This window comes from Acipenser ruthenus, chromosome 1 (genome assembly GCF_902713425.1).
Source record: "Acipenser ruthenus chromosome 1, fAciRut3.2 maternal haplotype, whole genome shotgun sequence".
Lineage (NCBI taxonomy): Eukaryota > Metazoa > Chordata > Actinopteri > Acipenseriformes > Acipenseridae > Acipenser > Acipenser ruthenus.
In genome coordinates this window covers 17,642,428-17,665,995 of record NC_081189.1, presented here as the reverse complement: position 1 = coordinate 17,665,995, position 23,568 = coordinate 17,642,428, and the positions used below count along the sequence as shown (strand labels likewise).

Sequence of the window (23,568 nt, the reverse complement as noted above, 5' to 3'; positions counted from 1 at the left end):
CCTCTCTTTTTATTCAATTCCTACCTCGTTTTATTAAATTCCTACCTCTCTTTTTATTCAATTCCTACCTCTTTTTATTCAATTCCTACCTCTTTTTATTCAATTCCTACCTCTTTTTATTCAATTCCTACCTCTCTTTTTTATTCAATTCCTACCTCTTTTTATTCAATTCCTACCTCTTTTTATTCAATTCCTACCTCTTTTTATTCAATTCCTACCTCTTTTTATTCAATTCCTACCTCTCTTTATTCAATTCCTACCTCTCTTTTTTATTAAATTCCTACCTCGTTTTATTCAATTCCTACCTCTCTTTTTATTCAATTCCTACCTCGTTTTATTAAATTCCTACCTCTCTTTTTATTCAATTCCTACCTCTTTTTATTAAATTCCTAGCTTTTTCCCCATTTGTAGGTATTTAAAAAAAAACAAAAAAAAAAAAAAAAACTTGTGCAACATTTTTTTTTTTTAATAGTCTAGTAACTATTTAATTACTAAAAGGTGACTGCCTACACTCTTTTATTATTATTATGATTATTATTATAAAAAAATTCTAACAATTCTTTGTTAATTGAGCAGCTATCTGCAGGGTTGTCTCTTGTAAATAATAATGGCTTGTGTTCAGTTTCAGAGTGGACGAGTCACTCCTCCCAGGCGGGCTCCCTCACCAGACGGGTTTTCACCTTATAGCCCGGAGGAAACACAGCGCAGAGTCAGCAAAGTCATGCGAGCACGACTGTACTTGCTACAGCAGATTGGACCCAACTCCTTCCTTATTGGAGGAGACAGCCCAGACAATAAGTACCGGGTCTTCATCGGGCCTCAGGTAAGCTTGAACACTGACCTCACTGTTTGATCTCAGATCAGCATCCTTTTTAACATTTTTACTGGATTAGTGCTGACTTTCACTACAGCGGGGTTATGGAAAGGGACATGCCAGATTATCGCCACCTCGTGTACAGAGATGGTACTACACTGTTACATATACAGATGGGCCATGCAATACCTAGACAAGTAACTTCAAAGGCTTTCTTGCATCTTGTTTAAAAGGTGCTTTATGAGGGAGAGACCATGTGTGTGCAGCCTTTTTTATAGCGTTTTGTTTTATGTATTTATTGCAGACCTGCAGCTGTGGTCGTGGAACATTCTGTATCCATGTCTTGTTCGTCATGCTGAGAGTTTTCCAGCTCGAGCCTTGTGATCCCATGCTGTGGAGAAAGACTCTTAAAAACTTTGAGGTAATCTCATGGAAAGGTTCTAAGATTCTATACAGTAGTGTGTGTGTGTGTGTGTGTGTGTGTGTGTGTGTGTGTCCCTTTGTCACAGACAAGACACACATGCAATTCATGCCTCAGGATTAACCATTTCAACACTTTCCAAAGCGAGCGAGCATAGGTGGGCTGAATGGCCTTTCCTCATTCTTGAATTTCTTCAGTAGTGCTGGGACGACCGTGGTATTTTAATGTTCAGAAATCTGTTCAAAATTCAGACAAGTGTTTGGATATTTGTTCATTTGCAAAACATAATGAAAGTCATTACATGTAGCACTGTAGTAAAGTAAAAATAATTTATCTCAGAACAGTAGGTTGAGTGTATTTAAAACAAAACATTGATCACTATACATAACGTTTCCCTTGCAAGTTGGGCTAGCGTTGGAAACCATGAGGCATTTTGGCGTGCGGTACCTACATCTGCATCTCCACATACTGACTCTCTTCCCAATTATATGGCAAATTGGTTGTGCTTCCTAATTTGGACCATTTATTTCTTGCTGCCAACATCTTCTTAAATAGGAAGTCAAGAGCAGCTGTGCTGATCCTCTGTTTATTAATTCCACACGTCAGACGGAGCTGTTTTTTTAACTTGACATTTTAGAAACTGGCCCACAAATTCTGGCAAGGTGGCAAATCGGTGCAAGGCCAACCGCTTTGATGCGTATTTTGAATTTCAATCCAATATCCGGCAGACACGTGAATGGATTTTTGCCTTCGAATACACGTGGAGCAATGTTCGTACAAATACTCTGATACATGTCCCAACACTACTTTCAAGTAACCACAATATAGACAAATCTAACCCTGATGTTACTCACTAAATAGTTTAATTTGATTGTGAAAAAGTCATAAACATGTTGCAGTGTCAATGCTCTATGTGATTGTAATGGTCTGCTGTGTTTAGTGTTCCAAGGCTGCAGCTGTGGTCTTTCCTAGACCCGTAGAAAGGCCGGCAGCACTGAAAGAGTTAAATACAGAAATTGTACTTGGACAGTGGTGCAGAAAGCGTAACTACTTTTTAATGAATTTTATATACATGTTCGATCTTCTCTCCAAATTGAACAGGTTGAGAGTTTGTTTCAGAAGTACCACAACCGGCGCAGCTCAAGGATCAAAGCTCCCTCTCGCAGTACAATCCAAAAATTTGTGTCTCGCATGTCGAACTCCCACACGTCCTCTTCATCCAGCACTTCCACTTCAAGCAACGAGAACAGGTGGGCTTTTACCTCAGATTGAAGCCATTCCACATCATTGTTGGTGGATAGGCACCTTGTTTTAGTCCAGTAATTACCTCCCCAAAACAATTCTCTATAGAAGAACCAAAGTACTTGGATCATCAAAATTTCTGTGATGCTTGATCTAGCTTTACTAGCTGTGATTTTTGGATAGATGAGTGATTTTGATTGGATGTTTGTTTTAAAAGTGATCTTTATACATTAACATGTACCTTCAATGTAAATATTGAAGACAGATCTCCCACATAAACCCTTTTGTTTCATTGAGATACGTGCCACTGAAAAGTTTTACAGGTGCATCTTTCTTTAATTTACTGTAATATATATATATATATATATATATATATATATATATATATATATATATATATATATATATAATATATATTGCTGCAAGTGTCACTGGGATTTTGCTCTTTGTTTTGTAGTATGAAGGATGAGGAGGAGCAGATGTGTCCCATCTGCTTACTGGACATGCTTGATGAAGAGAGCCTGACTGTATGTGAGGAGGGCTGCAGGAACAAGCTTCATCACCACTGCATGTCTATTTGTAAGTGAATTTCAGACATCCGTGGCTTATAAGCAAAGGAGAGTATCTCTACTCTAAAACAGAATCCGAAGTGTTACACAGTCAAATAAACAGCTTCTTTACACCCAAGTAAATTACATGGATAGAAGAGAAAGGATGGAACTCAAGAGTGTGTTGTAAATTACAATTAAATAACATTTTACCGCAGACAAGCACTTAAATGAATCTGTGTCTCATCTGACAGTTGGTCACAAGACATTTTGGTTTTCGCTGTAACGAGTTTCATGTTGTATTGCATTTCAGGGGCGGAAGAATGTAGAAGAACCCGAGAGACGCTTATCTGCCCTCTTTGTAGAGCAAAGTGGAAATCGCACGATTTTTACAGGTATTGAGCAGTTTCATTAATTAGTAAACGTCTTTTTTTAATTTCCATTATGCTTCTTAACATTTTTTTAAAAATCTGTTCATATAGTCAAATGGGACAAGAGTATTAAATCAAATGGTTGCACCATTCTTTGTGAACTATCTATGATGACAGTGGGTTAAACCAAAGTACCTAAACTCGTACTACACTACAATGTTTTGCATGTCCTAGCCACAGTTTAGAATTACAGTATTCAGTAGCTTCTCTGTCTGCTTTCAGAGACCTACTCCAAGCAGCAAATGTCTGATTATGGGAGGGACTATCAGTTATGAATCAAGATCTTGTTTGTTGAGCTGGCTTTCATCCTCACAAATACAGGATCCAGACTACCGGGCACCAATGCTTGTTTGCATGTTATCACTAGTGCCAAATGTTTGCTGTGATCACTAATGCCATAAGATATTAGCTTGGAAAAAAACATTTTCTGAAGACATGTAGGCAAATGCGTCTTTTTTTCTGGGACACTGCAGAAACAAAGTGTCACCCCTTGCTCTCCTAAAAATAGACTATTTACTGTTTGCAGGGATGGAAATAAGACCCATTGCACAGCGGTGTGAGCCTTTCCTGGTTTTACTATGAGTTTAATAACACACCCGAGCTTGTTACATCAAGCTTGTATTAAAACCTAGAATGGGTGAAAATGTTATGCAAAAGGAGTCTTATTTCCATCCCTAGTTTGATGTGTGTTCATTCTTAACGCTGTCAAAAGCCATTATTTAAGAAAGTGGAAAATGGGTCAGTATCATAAAATGCTTGAAGTGTGGGTAAAGAATCAAAGGCCTGACATTTTAAATAATTGTTTCTCAGCAGCCATGAGATGCCGAGCCCTTTGGATGCTTCTTCAGGTCGACCTGTCCATTCTCAGTCACACCAGCATCACCAGCCATCCCCCACAGACACGCAGCGGAGCCAGCAGGAGAGCGACTTCAACCTGCCACAATATGGAGCTCAGCAGATCCCTCCCGCTTACAAAGAGCTTGCAGAGCCCTGGATAAAGGTGAAGCTCTTATAGAAGCCTGGTGTAAATTATTATGCCTTAGTACAATTCCAACGGTCTGTAACTCCCCTTCCCTTCCCTTCTGAGATTATCCTTACTCTTGCTCTCTTGTGGTCCCCCCCCCCCCCCCCCAAACATGTCTAAAATTAAATGATTCAAGATTCTAGGAGGAATTGTTGGAAATTTTAAATAGTAAGGCAGCATAGAAGTTTGTTCAGTTCATGAGAGACTAATCTTTTACACTTTTCACTGTTGGACAGGTCTTTGGAATCGAGCTGGTTGGCTGTCTCTTTTCTCGGAACTGGAATATTCGAGAGATGGCCCTGAGGCGCTTGTCACATGATGTCAGTGGAGCTTTGCTTTTGGCCAATGGCGAGCGCAGTGGCAATTCCGGCTCTAACAATGGAAACAGCCTGGGTGCAGCAGCCAGCGGGCCATCTCATAGTGATATCTCAGGAGACGTGGTGGTCGAGTCGTGCTGCAGTGTGCTGTCCATGGTCTGTGCCGACCCGGTCTACAAAGTCTATGTCGCTGCACTGGTACGCTGATTCTCTTGCATTTCCCCAACACAGAAACAAAATCCATATGACATTTACACATTCTGAAAGGGTTGAGCTGCATCCACACTGGATGCGAGCGAATCATTTAGAAGTCACTGCAGTCAAATGGGAGTATTGTTTGCTTTTATGATAAATAACGCTTTGTTCACTAAATTGTTCTGTGGCACAAATCTGTGAAAAGAAGAATGTCTTTACATATGCATAAAGCGAACATATGCATAAAGAGATTCGCCAAACACAAAAATATCATCAAGGTCCTACTATTCTATACGTTGTAAAACAAAGCCAGCAACACGTTTGTATTCTATGTGACACGTCCCAACATTACCAAGTTCACAGTTTTGAAGATTATGCGCCATATGTGTTCACCGGACTGTTTTAAAAGGAAAATGCCTTGTTCTATGTATAATTATTCATAAGTAAATTAAGTCAGAGACGGCTCAAACCACTCACCCATGATCTGATGTGTCACAGTCTTCAACAGCGTTTACGATAAAGTAGAATAATAGATTTGCAGAACGGCATCGATAGTAATACAAGGTAAGTGGTGACTTGTGCATAATAACACGGATGATGATGATGATGATGATGATGATGATGATGATAATAATAATATAGTGATTTATGTATGTTTAACAACAACGTAATAATAATAATGATGATGATGATGATGATGATGATGATGATGATGATGATGATGATGTTGCACTTTAAAATAGAAGTTAATAAAAAGGATCAATGAAGGAATTTGTAAAGACACACAATTGAGATTGCAGTTTTATATATATATATAGATATATATATATATATATATTTATATATATATTTATATATATACACATACACATATATAAAACTGCAATATATACATACAAAATTATTTTATTGTTATATATATATATATATATATATATATATATATATATATATATATATATATAACAATAAAATAATTTTGTTGAAAATATCAGTTAAATTATACTACTATTGTCCAGTTGTCTGCTGACAGCTGGAGATGTACCGGGCTTCAAATCAGACTACTACAACTACTACTGGTACCACGAAAAAAAATAACTGTACAATTACTAATAATAATAATGATAACAATAAAGCTGTTGGATGTATAGGGATGTTCAGTAACTCTGATCATAGATTTTACAAGTCCAGCCTTTATTTTACAAGGGAGTTGCCGGAGGTCAGGGTGGTAACCTTTTATCAAAACAAGACCTGTTTTGTAATGGGAATGCATGGGCGGGGTCATGTATTTATTTCCAGTCTTTTGGATCATTTCCAAGTCTGGTGTGGATTGACATTCGGCGACTTCGTCGCTCGGGTCGAGTGTGGATGCAGATTTAGTCTTTCATTCAAACACACATACACACACAAAAAAAAAGTCATGCAGTTTAATCATAAGACTGGAGCTAATGATCCTGAAATGGTTTGTGATACCATGTGATGAAAATGACACAAACAAGCATAAGAATAAACATTTCAAATTGTATTTGTTATGCAGGCGTTTTAATAAATTTAAATACACTTAAAAAACATATGCCTGTTCTGAGAAGTCATGTAAAGTTCCTTGTTTGTGGTTTAGTCGTTTAAAAATGTTTTGTGAATTTGGGGGGACAGGGGGGGGCACATACCTTTTCTATTGTACTAATTTGCTCCTAAATTTAACTCTGGTCTCTAAATGAGATTGAATCACCAGTTTTATAAACACGTGCCTTACTGTCCTGTGCTTCTGGTAAAACTCTTTGATAGTTTCACTACAGCACTTTGAGCTCTAGTTCTTTTCAGGGTGTACTATATTTGCTTTTCAGTGCTATAGGGTATAGAGAGAAAGGCGCCAGGAGAGGTTTCTAACCTAATTATTCTTCTCTGTAGTAAAAAGTCTTGTTCTTTTGAATTCAGGCCTTTAGAGGGTTGACATTTGCCTGTGGCATTTTACTTAGAGAGGTTGGCATTTCTGAGCACAAGAAAAGTTTTGTTCTTTTTGTTTTTCAGGCATGTGTTTGTCAGAAAGGGTCTTGTGTTGAGCTTATTCTTCTATTATTCTCTACAGTAGAGGGGAGGTAGCTTTGTGCTGTAAATAACCGCTACAGGGTTGATGTTTGAGAGCCTTTGGACTTAATCGCTGCTTTGTTTGGAGCTAGTTTAAGAAGAAGAGAGTACATTGTAAGAGGACTAGATGCTGATGTAAATATGGTTCTGAACTACAATCCTCTTCAAGCTTTTAGTCTGCTGTTGCAGAAAGATGCATGATTTGGCCTGAATATTACCTAATATCTAATTAAGGTTCTTTCTTATCCTTTCACACAAAATGGTGTACAGTAGACTGCACTGTGGAATAAAAAGCTAACCATGAATTGGGTCAGTTTGAGTTGTAGCTACTGTACTGTATTTCAACTACAGTTATATTATTGGCAAAGTATTTCTTCCTTTCAAAACCATGTTTGTTATACTTTACCCAGTATTTTAACATTTTTGTTTTAACAGCCTATTGAAAAAGTTTGTTTGCATGCGATTCCCGTATCCACATCTGTGGTTTATAGAAAGGACCTAAATAGCAGATAAGCATGAGAAGAGAGGGTTTGGCTGAGCAAAAAAGTGACAGGTGCAAACCTGCACTTTCACCCAAAGCATTTATGGCAAGTGGTGTTCAAGTAAGGTGTCTTTTTATATAAAGCAGATGGACCTCCCTGTGGTGCTGAAAGCTGTTTTCTGCTGAACCTCAGAGCCATTTCAATTGGCAGTCCTAATTTAATTCCCTGGGTCACAGCTGTCCCTTTCAATCCATACTGCCAGACAGTGTAGTGGTCTTTTTTGTTTTAATGATGAGCCGCCTTTGGTAAAAAGAGAGTACAGACATGTACTGTATTTTATTATAACTGTACCATATGTACACTCCAGCCTGCACGTAATTGCTTTTCCCATTAGTAATTGAGCATTCCCTCTTCATAGTGGAGCATTCTCTCTCCTCCTCCTCCTCCCCCTCTCTCTCTCTCTCTCTCTCTCTCTCTCTCTCTCTCTCTCTCTCTCTCTCTCTCTCTCTCTCGACAGTAATTTATTGGTTGAAGGCCAAGTACATGTGCTACTACAACACAGTCTCAAATTCAAAATAGTATGCTTCTAATTTTAAATAATGAATTAATTTCAGTAGCCACTACATAAAATGCTGGATAAGCTTTTTATTGTACCTTTCATTTTCTTCGGCAAGTCTTTGTGGTTTTGACATGCAAAATTTGTGTAACTTTTTTTTTTTTTTTTCCTTCACAGAAAACATTACGAGCCATGCTGGTTTACACTCCGTGCCACAGTCATACAGAAAGAACAAGACTGCAGCAGCTTCTCAGGCCAGTAGTGGAGACCATATTGGTTAAGTGTGCAGATGCTAACAGGTACACACATCTTACTTTAAAAGGGTTCCCCTAATTTGCTTTATTAGAGGGCGAATCTTACCATTTTCATTTATTTGTGTAAATCAGATGTGCATGTTTTATTTTCTGTTCAAGTGCCCTTAAACCTTTTGCCTGAAGATCTGGTTGTAAACAGTGCCACCTTCTGGTCGATTTGTGTTCCTTCATTAAAGAAGTAACATTACCATTGTGAATATTTTTGAAGAGAAATAGTTTTATGTGCAGAAGACACAGATCTGTTTATGTTTGAAATTGCAGTGGTTGCAATGCTAATGTGTGTAAAATGTTTGTTCTTACAGCCGTACAAGTCAGCTCTCTGTTTCCACGTTGCTGGAATTGTGTAAAGGTCAGGTCGGGGAGCTGGCTGTTGGGAGAGAAATACTTAAAGCAGGTAAGACTGATGGTGTGACTGAGCAAATCCGCCCTGAATGCAAATACAACTTGGTGAGGTTTATGCCAGCAAGTGTTTGATTTCCTCTGGTTTGGGTATGAACCTTGTTCTTTTGGAGTTGCCGTCATTCTTTTTATTTATTGTTTCTATGGTAGGAAAAAATTGCTGCGGTTTGTTTTTAAAACTGCAGATGTGAAAGCATCATAGCGCAGGAAGACATGAATTACTGCAGTATAATTTCTGCATTTACCTTCCTGTGAACATGAAGAATGCAAGGATGTAAGCGTTCCCATGGTAACATAGAATACATGTATATATGTGTATCTTTTTAAGACCTAAATATTGAAGCCTGGTTTGCTTGTTTGTATCTCCAGAGGACTAACCCGTTTGCATAATTTATAAATGAAGTGTACAGTAAGAGGTACTCATGCCCTCTTAGAAATATTTGTCTCCTATCTAGCTATCTATATCTATCTATCTAGGTTAACTATTTCTTGTGTCTTTGCAGGGTCCATTGGTATTGAAGGTGTGGACTATGTCTTAAATTGTATTCTCGGCACTCGGACGGAAGCCAGCAACTGGCAGTGTTTGCTGGGCCGTCTTTGCCTCATTGATAGGCTCTTACTGGAATTTCCTGCTGAGTTTTACCCGCATATTGTTTCCAGTGGGGATTGCCAGAAGTCAGAAGCTGTTGCAGAAAGGTACTGTTTTTCTACAGTTCAGACTTTCCTTAACTTATATAAACAAACAAAGCAAATCTCTTGCAAAGAATCTGTTCTGTATCCCCTCGTGATTGATTTGAACTGGGCCTCTATCTGTATTTTTAGGAAATGTTACCTATTAATGTTTAATACACATGAAATAGAATTATTTGCTTGTGCAGTAATCATTTCTGTAAGCCACAAATTCATTTACGTGCATTATAGAAATGTTTTAATAACCCTTGAACAGTGCACTTTGAAAACGTGCAGACTTGCACATAACAACGCTGGTTATGCATAAACGCATCAAATTTATTCAGCAGTAGAATTAATACAACTTTACAACAACATTGTATTGCCTTCCATGAGCCGCCACACCTAGGACAAGGTGCTCTCACCAATGCAGAGTTGCTGCCTCTGTTTGAAGGTCAGGGAACAGCTTCTTTTGATTGGTATATGTGGAGAGACACAGGCGGCAATTTGCGTGGAGGATGGGAGATAAAGTGGGGGCCAGTGGTGTTACATCAGTGTGGTTCAAATGTATAATTTATTAAATGTGTTTTTTTTTTTTTGTTTGTTTTTTACAGTCATTGATGTTGGTTTGTTTGGTTCCTTTTTTTTACAGATATCAGAAGCTGTTATCTCTTTTGAGCTTTGCACTTCAGTCCATAGACAACTCCCACTCCATGGTTGGCAAGCTGTCCAGGAGAGTCTTCCTGAGTGCTGCTAGGATGGTTGCGAGGGTGCCCCATGTGTTTGTGAAGCTCTTGGACATGTTGAGTGTGACCAGCTCTACGCATTACACACGCATGCGGCGCCGTCTCATGGCCATCGCGGAAGAGATGGACATTATTGAAGCCATTCAGTTGGGCATGGAGGATGTGCACGCCGCAGCTGGACGACATGATGAATTTGTAGAGCCTTCAGCCCCGCAGAACTCGCCAAGCGTCACAGAAAATAATACGCCTGTCCACACTGTCCAGTTACCTGGAAGAATAGCAAGGGCTCTTGGCAATATTAAAGCTGGTGCCAGTCCAGAGGACATTGCAGAAAGGTTAGCTGGCATTTCTGTTGGACTTCCAGTGCCAAGCACTTCTGCTGAACAGCCAAAGGCTCCCGTTCAGGCAAAGAGCAGGCCGCGAAGTCAGTGTCTGAACTCCCCCTCATCAAATCGTTCCCCAACTTCATTCCCAACTTTGCCTTCTCCTTCTTCTAACCCCCCAAATCTGCCTGTAACTGAGAATGCCAAGGTTAGACCTCAGGGTTTTGTCCCCAGCAAGCTGGCATCTGCCTCCCCAAGCACCCAACGTAAGTTCTCCCTCCAGGTTCAAAAGTGCTCCCCCGGAAGCAGAGAGCCTGAGAAACTGTCTCCCGTTTTCACCCAGGCGAGGCCTCTGCCTTGCAGCCAGATCCACAGACCAAAACCCTCACGGCCATCTCCGAGTGACAGCGGGAAGCAGCTTTACGAAGCGAAGAAAAGCAACATGAAGCTTGACCTGAAAGACCTTTCGCACTGTGAGAGTAGTTCTAGCAGCAACACCGTGTTGATTCCCAGCGAGGACACAGTCTTCACACCGGTGGAGGAGAAGTACCATCGTCTGGATACCTCAGCGGAGCTAAACTCCAGCATGGAGGACCTGCTGGAAGCCTCCCTGCCCGCCAGTGACAGCACGGTCACCTTCAAGTCCGAAGTGGCAGTGCTGTCCCCTGAGAGGACCGAGAGCAATGACTCGTACAGCGATGACATGAAGCAGCACCAGCAGTGCAAAGAGAAGATGGAGGCTGAGGAGGAGGAAGCACTGGCTGTGGTCCTGGCAATGTCTGCATCCCAGGATGCACTGCCAACTATCCCTCAACTTCAGGTGGACAAAGGAGAGGATGTCATTATTATTCAGATGGATGTAAGTGCTACTTTTGGGATTACTATTGATCTGTATATTATGACAGCGACTGGGTTTTTCTTAGCATTCTGTAAATGTGTTGCATGGGCAACTTTATTGAAGTGGGTATATTGAAGTGGGGATTATACACTGTACAATATTAAAAGTAGTCCAGAGGACAATCATAAGTGTTTTTTAGCAGCCTATTAGGATTTTTAACGACGCTAAATTATCTGTGTATCTTGGAACTCAAGTTCCCTTTTTTTGTTTGCCTGATTGTATACCACGGAACATTTAATAACCTACAGAACCAGATTGAGAAGAACACACATTTTTTAGAGACCATGGATAAATTCCTAGAATACTTGGTCTGAGTCCAAGTCAGTTTCTTTCTGAAGAAATGTCTTCAGTTTCAATGTTAGTTTTTTTTTTCTTCTATTTAACAGTTGTTCACTATATTGCACTACGCTGTAGGATATTTTCATATCATAATAACTTTTGGATATTTTCCCATGCTCTGATATCCTTGAAGTCTCCCAGGACTCACTCGCCTACATTCAGAAGTCTCTAGGGATTTAACGGAATGCAAGTAGTTTCCATTAGTATCACTGGTAGAGTACATGTTCCAATCTATTCCTGCAAGAAAGACTTTCAATGTTTGGTATATTATAATAGCAAGTAAAGGCTGTTGTTGAAAAAGAAGAAATTACCTATGTATGTAATGATATAATTGTTCAATAACCAAGCTATGGAGAACATTATTAACTGTTTATTTCTTTGAAATGTTCAGACCCCAGAAACTTTGCCTGGACATACCAAAGCAAAACACCCTTACAGAGAGGGTGCAGAATGGCTCAAAGGACAACAGATAGGTCTTGGAGCTTTTTCATCCTGTTACCAGGCTCAAGATGTGGGGACAGGGACATTAATGGCTGTCAAACAGGTAATCCCTGATTTCATTTTCTTCAATTGTTTTCACACAATAAGAGCACTAGGTATTCAACATCAATTTATTGAGAAGACCAGAAATATAAAAATTGTATTTTAATATTATCATGTATTCCAACTGTTTTTCATACCAGCCTCCAAAGCACACAGAGTAACCTCCGATCCCAGACACCAAGTTAACACTGCTATGTATATTATGGTAGAAAGAGGTCTGAGACAGAGCAAGTATTAAAATCAAAGATGAAAACCAGTAGGTCATTGAGATCTTTGCATACATTTAAGATACTCCTCCTCTAACTACTGTATTTCATAAAGCAACGCTGTACAGCTTGAAATACCGTACACACGCATGCAATTTTCTATATTTCTTTTCGGAACATAACTGAGGTTGTGTTTCAGATATTCAAACAAATCTAGTTCCTTCATAATGTGGTTGTAGCTAGCAGAATAATACTAGAAATCTTGCCTGGCAAGCATTTCCATTCTCTATACTGGTCTCGGTTTGAAAGGAAAACACATATAGCAATAGTGTATGAATTTGAAATGTGAGCTCTGGTACAACACAAGGTTAACAAAACCTGTTTGCAAGCCTACTTTCAGGTAGTCTTGCACTTCCTTGGTCATTTCATTTGGAGATTTTAATGTCTCCACCGCCTCAAGCCTTCTTCCCAGTCATTAACCAACCAGCAGATTCCCTATTGAAATGCGTTGCAGCCAGTAAACTGCTGAACCTGAACACACTGTTAAGACATGACCTATAAAGAGAATCGATGAGAACCTAGTGTAGTACCAGATTTCATACTTTTAAAATGAATTATTTCAAAACTGCACATTTCATACCTAAATAATTAAATTGAAGTGTCCAACAGGTCTGATTTTATTTTTTTTATTTTTTTTTGTTAGCTACAAACACTTTATTGGTCCATTCAAAAATGTACTTGATGTGACATACAGTAGTTTCTGATCTGATTTTGCTCAGTATTTTGATATGTTCTCACCTCATTTTGCTGAATGTGAGATCTGTATGTATTTCCAGTAGTATTTTAACCGCTTAACAAAAGTAGCACCTTTTTTCATTTATGTATATTTCTCTTTGGCTTCCCTGAGATTCTAGATGTGTTAACTTCCTGCTTGTGGCAAATTGGCTTTGAGGAGGGAGAAAAGTGCCTGTGCCTGTTGAATCGGAATTAATTGGAAAGCTAAAAATGTCTAGTTTACAAACAAGTACACTATAGGCTAAACTACAGGGAACAAATCAAGTGAACATTTAGCCAGGATTCATACTTCAATAGAAACTTGAATATGAGTATGGGGCACTGCAGCTTTAAATTGGACTGTTAATAAGTCAATGCATTCCTATAATGCATACTGTAATCATAACTTCAATGCATAGAAAGATGTCTTCTGATTCTCGACTCAGGTTACCTATGTGAGGAACACCTCTTCTGAGCAGGAAGAGGTGGTAGAAGCTTTAAGAGAAGAGATCAGGATGATGGGCCATCTGAACCACCCTAACATCATTCGAATGTTGGGGGCAACGTGTGAAAAGAACAATTATAATCTCTTTGTGGAGTGGATGGCAGGTGAGTCGACACAGCATTACAGAACAAAGCGTGCAGGCTCTGCAGGATAGTGTTGGGTAACGAAATAGTTAAAGCTTACCTAATTGGTGATATATAAAGTACACCAGATCATTGTATCCACACAGCTCTTTGAAAACTAGCAGCTGCACTTTAATTACTGCCTGCTAAATCCCTTTGAAATTGGAGTTTATTGGACATTATTAAAAACAAGTCTGTTTTATGTTATGGGAAATATGTTGGTAAAAATGAAGGCTTTTGAAGCAGATTTTTTTTTAAAACCAAATATATTAAATGGCTCTCCTATTGGACTAGACACCTTTAAAAAGCTGCATGAAGGCTGTTGAACTATGTACAAAACAGTGCTTTACCTCTGATTACACATGCTGTAGCTGGAATCTGTGGTCTTTAGTCATGCCTTGCAAGCATAGAAATCTCAGAGAAACAAATAGAAAATGCTGTAGTAGGAAGTATGTACTGCTCTTAAACAAAATCATAATAGTACTTTATAAAATGCTGAATAACAGTAACCTAGGTTGTTTTATTTATTCTGTTAATATTGGCATGTGCCTTACTTTAACTTTTGCTTTGTTATTTAATAAAAAAAACACCTATGTCTTTTAATCCATTCTGTGTTTTTAATGGGTAAAGTCAAAATGTAACACTGACAGCTGTAGGAAGTTACAGCTTGGCTCTTGGAGAAACGGCATCTGAGGAGCAGCGTGGCTCAAGAAACGGCTCATTAAAAGTGAAGGATTACTTTCTTTCCTTTCTTTTCTTTCAGGTGGATCAGTTTCTCATTTACTGAACAAGTATGGAGCCTTCAAGGAAGCGGTTATCATAAACTACACAGAGCAGCTGCTGCGTGGCCTCTCTTATCTCCATGAGAACCAGATTATCCATCGAGACATCAAAGGTGCGAAAGGCTAGTTCAGAAGGCAAATTGATGGAGCAGGAGTGTTTCCTACAGAGAATAGCGGTGCATTGTGCTGCTGCCAGAGCCCAGCGAGGTCTTGGTCTCGCGGTGACCCTTCGGCCCTGAAGCCTTGAACTGAGTACAAGCCATATCTAATGACATGCTTGCAGCGTTTAGGAGTGCATGCTTCCCTGCAGTTGTCAGGGAAAAGGTGGGGGGATCTCGCTGGAATGTGTGTGTGGTGTTTGGGGGAATATGGAGGGTAGTAACTAGGGAAATGGATTTTCCTCCCCTGCTGTTGCCTCTTTGGTAACCACCAGCACTTTTTGTTGTGTTTTATTGTAGGTGCCAATCTGCTAATTGACAGCACAGGGCAGAGACTAAGAATAGCGGACTTTGGAGCTGCTGCCAGGTTGGCATCAAAAGGCACCGGTGCTGGTGAGTTTCAGGGACAGCTTCTGGGAACCATCGCGTTTATGGCGCCAGAGGTAAGACTGTGTGTGTGTGTGTGTGCATTCCATACTACTTTTATAATACTATAACATTTGCAAGCACACATTGCTGTGTTAAGCAAACACCCTTCTAGTACTCTGTGTTTCAGTATTTTTGTCATCTGAAGCTTAATTGCTGATCAAGTAGGACTGCTTTATAAAGACAGGTCCTTGGAGTTACTCAAAGTAAAATAGAAAAAAGAAGGCAACTGCATGCTGACAGTATGGAAATCCATCATTCCAGTACTGAGCATTTCAACTTTTAGAAAAGGCATGCACTGTAGGATTGTGTGTCTTGCTTACATGCAGCATGGTAATAAACCAGTTATATTTTGTCTGATGCTGTTTACAAGTTTATAGCTCAAAAAAAGATTAGAGAAATTCAGCCAATGGTATGTAAAGCATTCCTAGTTGTCTGGTTAAGAACCGGCTGAAGTGGATTTAGAGTTCTCAGTAACTCTGAACAAAAGACACTAGAAATCGCTTTGAGGCCCCAACAATGAATGGGCTCCTAATCCCTTGTTATGATTGTAGTCCAAAACATGTTTAATTAGGAGAGAAATAAGTTATCTGGTTCTTCAAGAATACTACAGTTAATTATATGTATCCTTTATCATTAGCACTGATTTTAATTCAGTGTAAAAACACAAAAATATCCCTTTGTACTTTTCTATTGGGCTTCAATCATAAAAAAACTGATTTCTGCCAATGACTATTACACCGCTAGAGGCTGTACAAAAAAGATTCCTTCACTTACCTAAAATGTTTTGAAAACTGTAAATAGGTTATTTCAAACTAAAACTAACTATTACATTTAGCAGAGGCATGAATAAGATGATAAAGCACTGTATTACTGTAGCTTTTATTAGGCATTATTATAATCAAATCATGGTAAAGTTTTCTGACATTTTAAATATGAATAATAATGATGTTTCACTGACCAGTGAAGATAATAGCCTTAATACAAGTTATGCTTCTAAACCTAAAAACGTAATAAGACGAAAGTAGTAGTGTTAAATTCTGCACAATATAGGAGGCTGTGTGGTCCAGTGGTTAAAGAAAAGGGCTTGTAACTCACTGACTCGTGTGACCCTGAGCAAGTCACTTAACCTCCTTGTGCTCCGTCTTTCGGGTGAGACGTTGTTATAAGTGACTCTGCAGCTGATGCATAGTTCACACACTGTAGTCTCTGTGCCTTGGATAAAGGCATCTGCTAAATAAACTAAATAATAATAATACAGCGGGGTACAATGCTAAAAAAATCCAATTTTTTTAAGAAGGGCCCAGTTTAAGTGTCTCTTTTGAAACGTGTTATTATTATTATTATTATTTATTTCTTAGCAGACACCCTTATCCAGGGCGACTTACAATCGTAGGCAAAAACATTTCAAGCGTTACAATACAAGTAATACAATAAGAGCAAGAGTAATACAATAAGAGCAAAATAACAGCTAAGTGCTTGGAGTGCCTTGCTTGTCTGACATTGCAATCTTTGTGTCAGGTTCTGAGAGGCCTGCAGTATGGCAGGAGCTGTGATGTGTGGAGTGTGGGCTGTGCTATTATAGAGATGTCCTGTGCTAAGCCACCGTGGAATGCAGAGAAGCACTCCAATCACCTTGCACTGATATTTAAGGTATGTCACCACCTGTTTTCTATATTTCGGGTTCTATTTTATACATTTTTGCAATTTTTGTTTTGGAACTCTGTGTTTTGGAGTCTGATGGATTTTTCTTTTTCTTTTAAACCTCAGATTGCAAGCGCCACGAGTGCTCCTACAATCCCAGCCCACCTGTCTCCAGGTCTTAGAGACGTGGTTCTGCGATGTCTGGAACTTCAGCCACTGGACAGGCCTCCGGCGCGAGAGCTCCTCAAACACCCGATCATCCGTACAGCATGGTAGAGGCAGTACCACAAGAGTGGAAGCTAGTCGTGAAAGATACTACTGAACACAGGAAAACGAATTCACAGAACAGCGATGCTGTAGCAGCCTTAAGACAAACCCTGAAAATGAGGTCTCTAAAAGGCTGCTGTGACTGACGCATACAGAGCTGTACCTTACCACAATATGCAAGTTAGTCACAAGTTTAACTTCTAAATTGTGCCTTGAGAAAGATTGGCCTTTAGTGACCATAAGAGCATCTTCTCTCTTTGTTTTTTGTTTTTTTTTTAATGAAAAAAGCAATCATAGAGTGTTAGGGCAGTTCAGCGATGAACATTTTCCTGTTGGTGCACTCTTTTGGCAATATTAGCAGCTGGGGGGCTCAAAATGCGTCATGTTTTGAACCCACAGCTAGATGTCACAGAATTCATGTGTTTCACATTGAGAGTATATTACTGCTCTCTGAATTTTAGTTTTTAACAATTTTATTTTGTTAAACGGGTTAGAGTAAGTCATTGTCAATGGTTTTAATAATTCTGCTACTTCAGTAAACACCATCAGAAAGTGTTGTGTGTTTTTTTATTTTTTTGATCAGTGGTTTTGTGTAAACCACATGTTTTAGCTGCAGTGCATAATGTTGCAGCTGGTTTGTGCATTTTACTGTCGGACCATTTAATCTGGTTTTGTCGTTTGAAAGATAAGACTCTTACATTTAACATTGTTCAGGAAAAGGTGATTTTCTAAAAATAAATACATAAATAAAAATACGAAATAGGCGCAAGCAAATTGGTGCCGAATGTGAAAGCTTATGGAGCTGCAATGAAAGAATTGTCATTTTGCAGTCTTGAAAGGTGTATTTTTTTACAATTAAAAATAAATGCTTTTGAGTATTATTATAAACCTGTTAATGTCAAAGATACCTTTGAACTTGTGAGACCTTTCTTAAAATAAAATGATGGGTTCTTGTTTTAGGGTTCCAAAAGCCATGGTGATCACCCTGCTGTTTTTATTAAAATGTCACTGTTACATTTGAGCCTTGTTGAGTTAATACATATTTTGATGGCATTGTTAGTTCACAAGTCTTTAAAATTAGTCTTGTTACATTTCTTGAAAGAACCAGATTTGATGCTCTTCCTGCTGGTCATATGTTTCTGGCGTTTTCCTTTTCTGCTGTACTGTATTTGCCAGGCTGATCACTTCGATAGAGAATATACAGTATTTTAATTATTTTATTTTAAATCCTCTGTACAGCTATTCACAATAGGTTCTGAATGCTACCAGGATATAAGAATTAGATTTTGTCTTTGTACAAAGGTTATACTTATTTTGGTATTTAACGCAAGCCACTTTTCAATGTTAGTTTATCATATAGCAGATACAGTGTTTTTTTTGTTTTGTTTTTCTTTCTATTTCTGTTAATTGCCGGCTGCAGTATCAAAGGAAAATGGCAGACTTTTATACTACTAATAGATGTCAATACGTTGATTTTATTCAGCTTTATGGCAGGCTGTTAGGGTTTAGAGCATGTACCTAGTTCATGTAATCATTTCAGCTTTAGCTCTTCAAGTGGTGATGTTCTAATTGTAATCCGTTGAGAAAATGAAATGCTCTAAAATGATGCTTGAACTGTGTTAAGTGTTCAGAAACACAAATAACACGAGTGTGTGAAATCATCAGCTTTGTGTTTCGAACCGCTCTGTGCTGAGAAGAGAGACGGCAATAATATGTAATTTATGATTTTAAAAAAATAAAACAAAAAATAGTCACAAGTACTTCTTTATAAACAATTGAAAGTTTTTATGCAAATATATATTTCTTTATGCGGAGTACAAGCTTGACAAAGCTTGAAGAGCTAAAGAGTAAATCAATGTGAAGTTTGGTAGCTAAATTTATTGTACTTGACTCCTGTACTTTTTTTGTACTACTTTTTCAAGATTCTTGAAAGGTGGTGGTTGTATTTTTTTTTATTTTATTTTATTTTTTTTTATTTGTATTTTATTTTCCAAGTTTTTATTTTGTGTAAGCTTTAAAGTATACACTCTTGCCATTTTATATACTGAAAACAAAACAAATTCTGGCAGATTCTTAAAACTGATGAACCTCAGCTAATCAGTATTACTTCATCAATCTCTGTATCTGTAATGTTAAAAGCCTGTGGCTTCTCCTGATACTCTTGGAGTTTGTTAGTATTTTTCAGCTTGCTGGTAATTGTGGTGTATTTTCTATTTTATTTTTTTAATATGGATGTGATGTAATCTTATTCTTTGGATCAGAGCTGGACTGAGATTGTAATGTGTAATTATTTTTGTGTTGTTCTTATGTTACCTGGTGGTACTTTTTATTTGTAAATAACGTCTACTGCTGTTTATTCCAGTTTCTACTACCTCAGGTGTCTCAGATTTTCCTCTACCAAAGTTCACTTTCACTATATATATATTATATATATATATATATATATATATATATATATATATATATATATATATATATATATATATATATATATATATATGCTATGTGACTGTAATTCTTAATACTTCCAGGGCTTAAGGGCTAACTTCTATTAGCACCTTACTGTGCAAGCAAATTGTTATTGAAAACTCTGGGTTAAGAAAAAAAAATGGCTAAATGTATTCTTTGTAATTTTTAAATATATCAAGATATTTTAATTATTAAAGTTTTTACCCCTTTTTGAAGCATTTTATAGCATAATTTGGAATTATTTTGGTGTTTGTCTTTATAGTAAATAAATAAAAGATTTTGAACAAACATTTTGGCTTTTCTTTTACACTGTTCTAACAGCATTGTATATTAGGGGTATTAATAGATTCATGTTTAAACATTATCCAGTTGTTAAATGTGAATTGTTCTTAAATGTAACTATTAGTCAAGAAATACACATGTCAAATATAAATTATACATATGATGTTTCATGGCTATACAGGTTTAAATGTACAATGTATTTATATTTTCATATTCAATATTAATTCAGAGAGAGAGAGGTGTGTTTAGTTACGTCCAAGTTTGTTTTATTTTATTTATTTATTTATTTTAAAGGTTGGGGAAACTAAACAGAACCACCCCAATTATACATCTTATATTTACATGTAACCTCCTGTTTCTCTGCTCACTTCTGTTTTAGTTTCTGACCTCTGTTCCTGTTCCTCTCTGTCCCACTTCTGTTTGTTTCTCACCTCTGTTCCTGTTCCTCTCTGCTCACTTCTGTTTGTTTCTCACCTCTGTTCCTGTTCCTCTCTGTCCCACTTCTGTTTGTTTCTCACCTCTGTTCCTGTTCCTCTCTGTCCCACTTCTGTTTGTTTCTCACCTCTGTTCCTGTTCCTCTCTGTCCCACTTCTGTTTGTTTCTAACCTCTGTTCCTGTTCCTCACTGTCCCACTTCTGTTTGTTTCTGACCTCTGTTCCTGTTCCTCTCTGTCCCACTTCTGTTTGTTTCTCACCTCTGTTCCTGTTCCTCACTGTCCCACTTCTGTTTGTTTCTCACCTCTGTTCCTGTTCCTCTCTGTCCCACTTCTGTTTTTGTTTCTCACCTCTGTTCCTGTTCCTCTCTGTCCCACTTCTGTTTTAGTTTCTGACCTCTGTTCCTGTTCCTCTCTGTCCCACTTCTGTTTGTTTCTCACCTCTGTTCCTGTTCCTCTCTGTCCCACTTCTGTTTGTTTCTCACCTCTGTTCCTGTTCCTCACTGTCCCACTTCTGTTTGTTTCTCACCTCTGTTCCTGTTCCTCTCTGTCCCACTTCTGTTTTAGTTTCTGACCTCTGTTCCTGTTCCTCTCTGTCCCACTTCTGTTTTAGTTTCTGACCTCTGTTCCTGTTCATCTCTGTCCCATTTCTGTTTGTTTCTCACCTCTGTTCCTGTTCCTCACTGTCCCACTTCTGTTTGTTTCTCACCTCTGTTCCTGTTCCTCTCTGTCCCACTTCTGTTTTAGTTTCTGACCTCTGTTCCTGTTCCTCTCTGTCCCACTTCTGTTTTAGTTTCTGACCTCTGTTCCTGTTCATCTCTGTCCCATTTCTGTTTGTTTCTCACCTCTGTTCCTGTTCCTCTCTGTCCCACTTCTGTTTGTTTCTCACCTCTGTTCCTGTTCCTCTCTGCTCACTTCTGTTTGTTTCTCACCTCTGTTCCTGTTCCTCTCTGTCCCACTTCTGTTTGTTTCTGACCTCTGTTCCTGTTCCTCTCTGTCCCACTTCTGTTTGTTTCTCACCTCTCTTCCTGTTCCTCTCTGTCCCACTTCTGTTTGTTTCTAACCTCCTGTTCCTGTTTCTCTCTGCTCACTTCTGTTTGTTTCTCACCTCTGTTCCTGTTTTTCTCTGCTCACTTCTGTTTTAGTTTCTAACCTCCTGTTCACGTTTCTCTCTGTCCCACTTCTGTTTTAGTTTCTAACCTCCTGTTCCTGTTTCTCTCTGCTCACTTCTGTTTTAGTTTGAAATCTCTGCTCCATCACTCCAGATCATCTGTGCTGCTTCACACTATTGCATTTTAACCATTGCTACTCCTTGGATTTTTACCACTTTTATACATATCACTTTAATGGTTGAAATTGCAGCCAATATGTCACTGATTACAAGGATTACGGGAAAAATGTTGCTAAGGCAGACCAAGCAAAGCATGTTTTTCATTGGAAATCAAATGAAAGTCTTTAATTTGCTCCATGTGCCAGTGGAAACAAAACTTCAAGACATAGGTAGGTACAAAACCACTAACATAAACCTAATGTCTGTGATCTGTGATATTGCCTTTTATCGGATAAAATGGAAGGGCAGTACAGGGAAGAACAGTCTCAAATCCACACAACGATTTACACAATAGAAACCCAAACTTCTGTGTTGCCTCATCAGGTGAAGGTAAGATTTCAGTGATGCACACATTGACTGGTTGGATGGAAACAAGACCACATGAGAAATATATATATTTTTTAAAATGTGTACCTAATGTAAACAGCAGGAATGTCTCATGTAGCATGATCAGTCCAGCATTTAAAAAGGATGTAGAGCCTGCATGTAATAAAATGCATTGACAAAGCCCATTGGATAAGCCTACATGAGCTGTTACCATATGGCTACACGATTAGGAGTTCTTAATAAATAAATACCTTCAAACACCATATAAATGGATTCTATATCATTCTGTGTATGATGAATGCAATCATTCTGAGTTCTGTTGCTCAAATGCTGACCATATACTTTTTTAGTAATGGGGTTCATTCTTACAAAAATTACTATGACCACCCTTTCCTTTTCCATGCATATTCTGTTATTTCTCTGACGTCCTTTGCAGTTAGCTTTGCCATTTTTTGTGGATTATGCACAAACATTATTTCAACATATCAATAGGCATATGCAAATGTGTACTTTCAAGAAGCATGGGTTAGACACGTTTGCAACACTTTGTTTCTAATGTAGAGGTATGTTTGGGGCATGTCGTCCTATCACTGGAAATTGTATTGAATAGAGCCTTAAGAGGGGGGAATAATACAGGTAAAAACGCTCTATTTTAGTGTCAGACCTGGGAGATGCAAATAACTGAAATGAAGGCAAAACAGCAGTACTTCTGAATTGACACTAGAGGGCACTGCGTTTAAATCGGCTAAACTCACAACTTAATTTCAGGCGAGATAAAACTGGCACATGTTGTATGATTCTAAAAGGTATTAGCTGAAACATTCATTCTACTTGACTTAGTTTCTCTGAAATTCAGCTAAACAGACAGTAACGCCACGGTTGCCTTTGGGCAATGCATCAGGAATGTAGTGTAAGCACTCATATACAGTTTGATATATCTGAAATAAATCCGACAACTTTAATAAAGAGTGTATGGGGATTGCTTTTAAGGGCCCATGTGTAACATTTCTGAAGAATATATCCCGGAACTATCTCATATGCATGTCTTAGAGCAGAGATAAACAAACAAACACAAATATGTTGGTGATGCCTGTTCATGGGATCATCTGACTAAAATATACCCGGCAACTGCCACTTATGTAGCAAGTGTTCCCTGCAGCCATTTTTTTCAACTACTAGAGGGAGTCTCATTGTGCCAAAGAAGTCTAATCACCCAGATAGTCACCCCATCGTTCATATCACACTTACTGTTCATTTATCCTGTTAAACTTCCTTTTCACGTATGGACAATGGGGTGTTACATTAAATCTTATGACTTTGGTCTCTATTTAATTTTAACTAATGAGTTATTAAAATAATGTTATTTTCAACGAGAACAACAAAAAAGAATAAAATAACATTTTTTTAAAAGTTATGAGAGGTATGATAATAACAATCTTGTGCAATGTGATTCTGGATTATTTAAATAACGCAATATTCTTTCCTGCCACTAGATGT

The 23,568-nt window shown here is 38.2% G+C and overlaps 1 protein-coding gene across 3 annotated transcripts in view; it reads left to right on the top strand.

Annotated features, from left to right (window-relative positions):
• LOC117425788 (mitogen-activated protein kinase kinase kinase 1) overlaps positions 1 to 19,989 on the top strand; it is a 46,279-nt gene extending 26,290 nt beyond the window's left edge. For 2 of the 3 annotated variants that reach the window (XM_034924255.2, XM_034043099.3), the window contains exons 4-20: positions 623 to 823; positions 1,119 to 1,235; positions 2,337 to 2,485; positions 2,935 to 3,056; positions 3,339 to 3,420; positions 4,267 to 4,456; positions 4,717 to 4,995; positions 8,293 to 8,414; positions 8,732 to 8,823; positions 9,332 to 9,524; positions 10,150 to 11,425; positions 12,195 to 12,347; positions 13,773 to 13,935; positions 14,717 to 14,848; positions 15,194 to 15,336; positions 16,841 to 16,972; positions 17,090 to 19,989. In XM_034924255.2, the coding sequence (XP_034780146.2) occupies positions 623 to 823; positions 1,119 to 1,235; positions 2,337 to 2,485; positions 2,935 to 3,056; positions 3,339 to 3,420; positions 4,267 to 4,456; positions 4,717 to 4,995; positions 8,293 to 8,414; positions 8,732 to 8,823; positions 9,332 to 9,524; positions 10,150 to 11,425; positions 12,195 to 12,347; positions 13,773 to 13,935; positions 14,717 to 14,848; positions 15,194 to 15,336; positions 16,841 to 16,972; positions 17,090 to 17,239 (3,696 nt within the window). In that variant the 3' untranslated portion in view covers positions 17,240 to 19,989. The remainder of the gene's footprint in view (positions 1 to 622; positions 824 to 1,118; positions 1,236 to 2,336; positions 2,486 to 2,934; positions 3,057 to 3,338; positions 3,421 to 4,266; positions 4,457 to 4,716; positions 4,996 to 8,292; positions 8,415 to 8,731; positions 8,824 to 9,331; positions 9,525 to 10,149; positions 11,426 to 12,194; positions 12,348 to 13,772; positions 13,936 to 14,716; positions 14,849 to 15,193; positions 15,337 to 16,840; positions 16,973 to 17,089) is intronic. The other variant, XM_034924256.2, reaches the window with a different exon arrangement.
• The last annotated feature ends 3,579 nt before the right edge of the window (positions 19,990 to 23,568 follow it).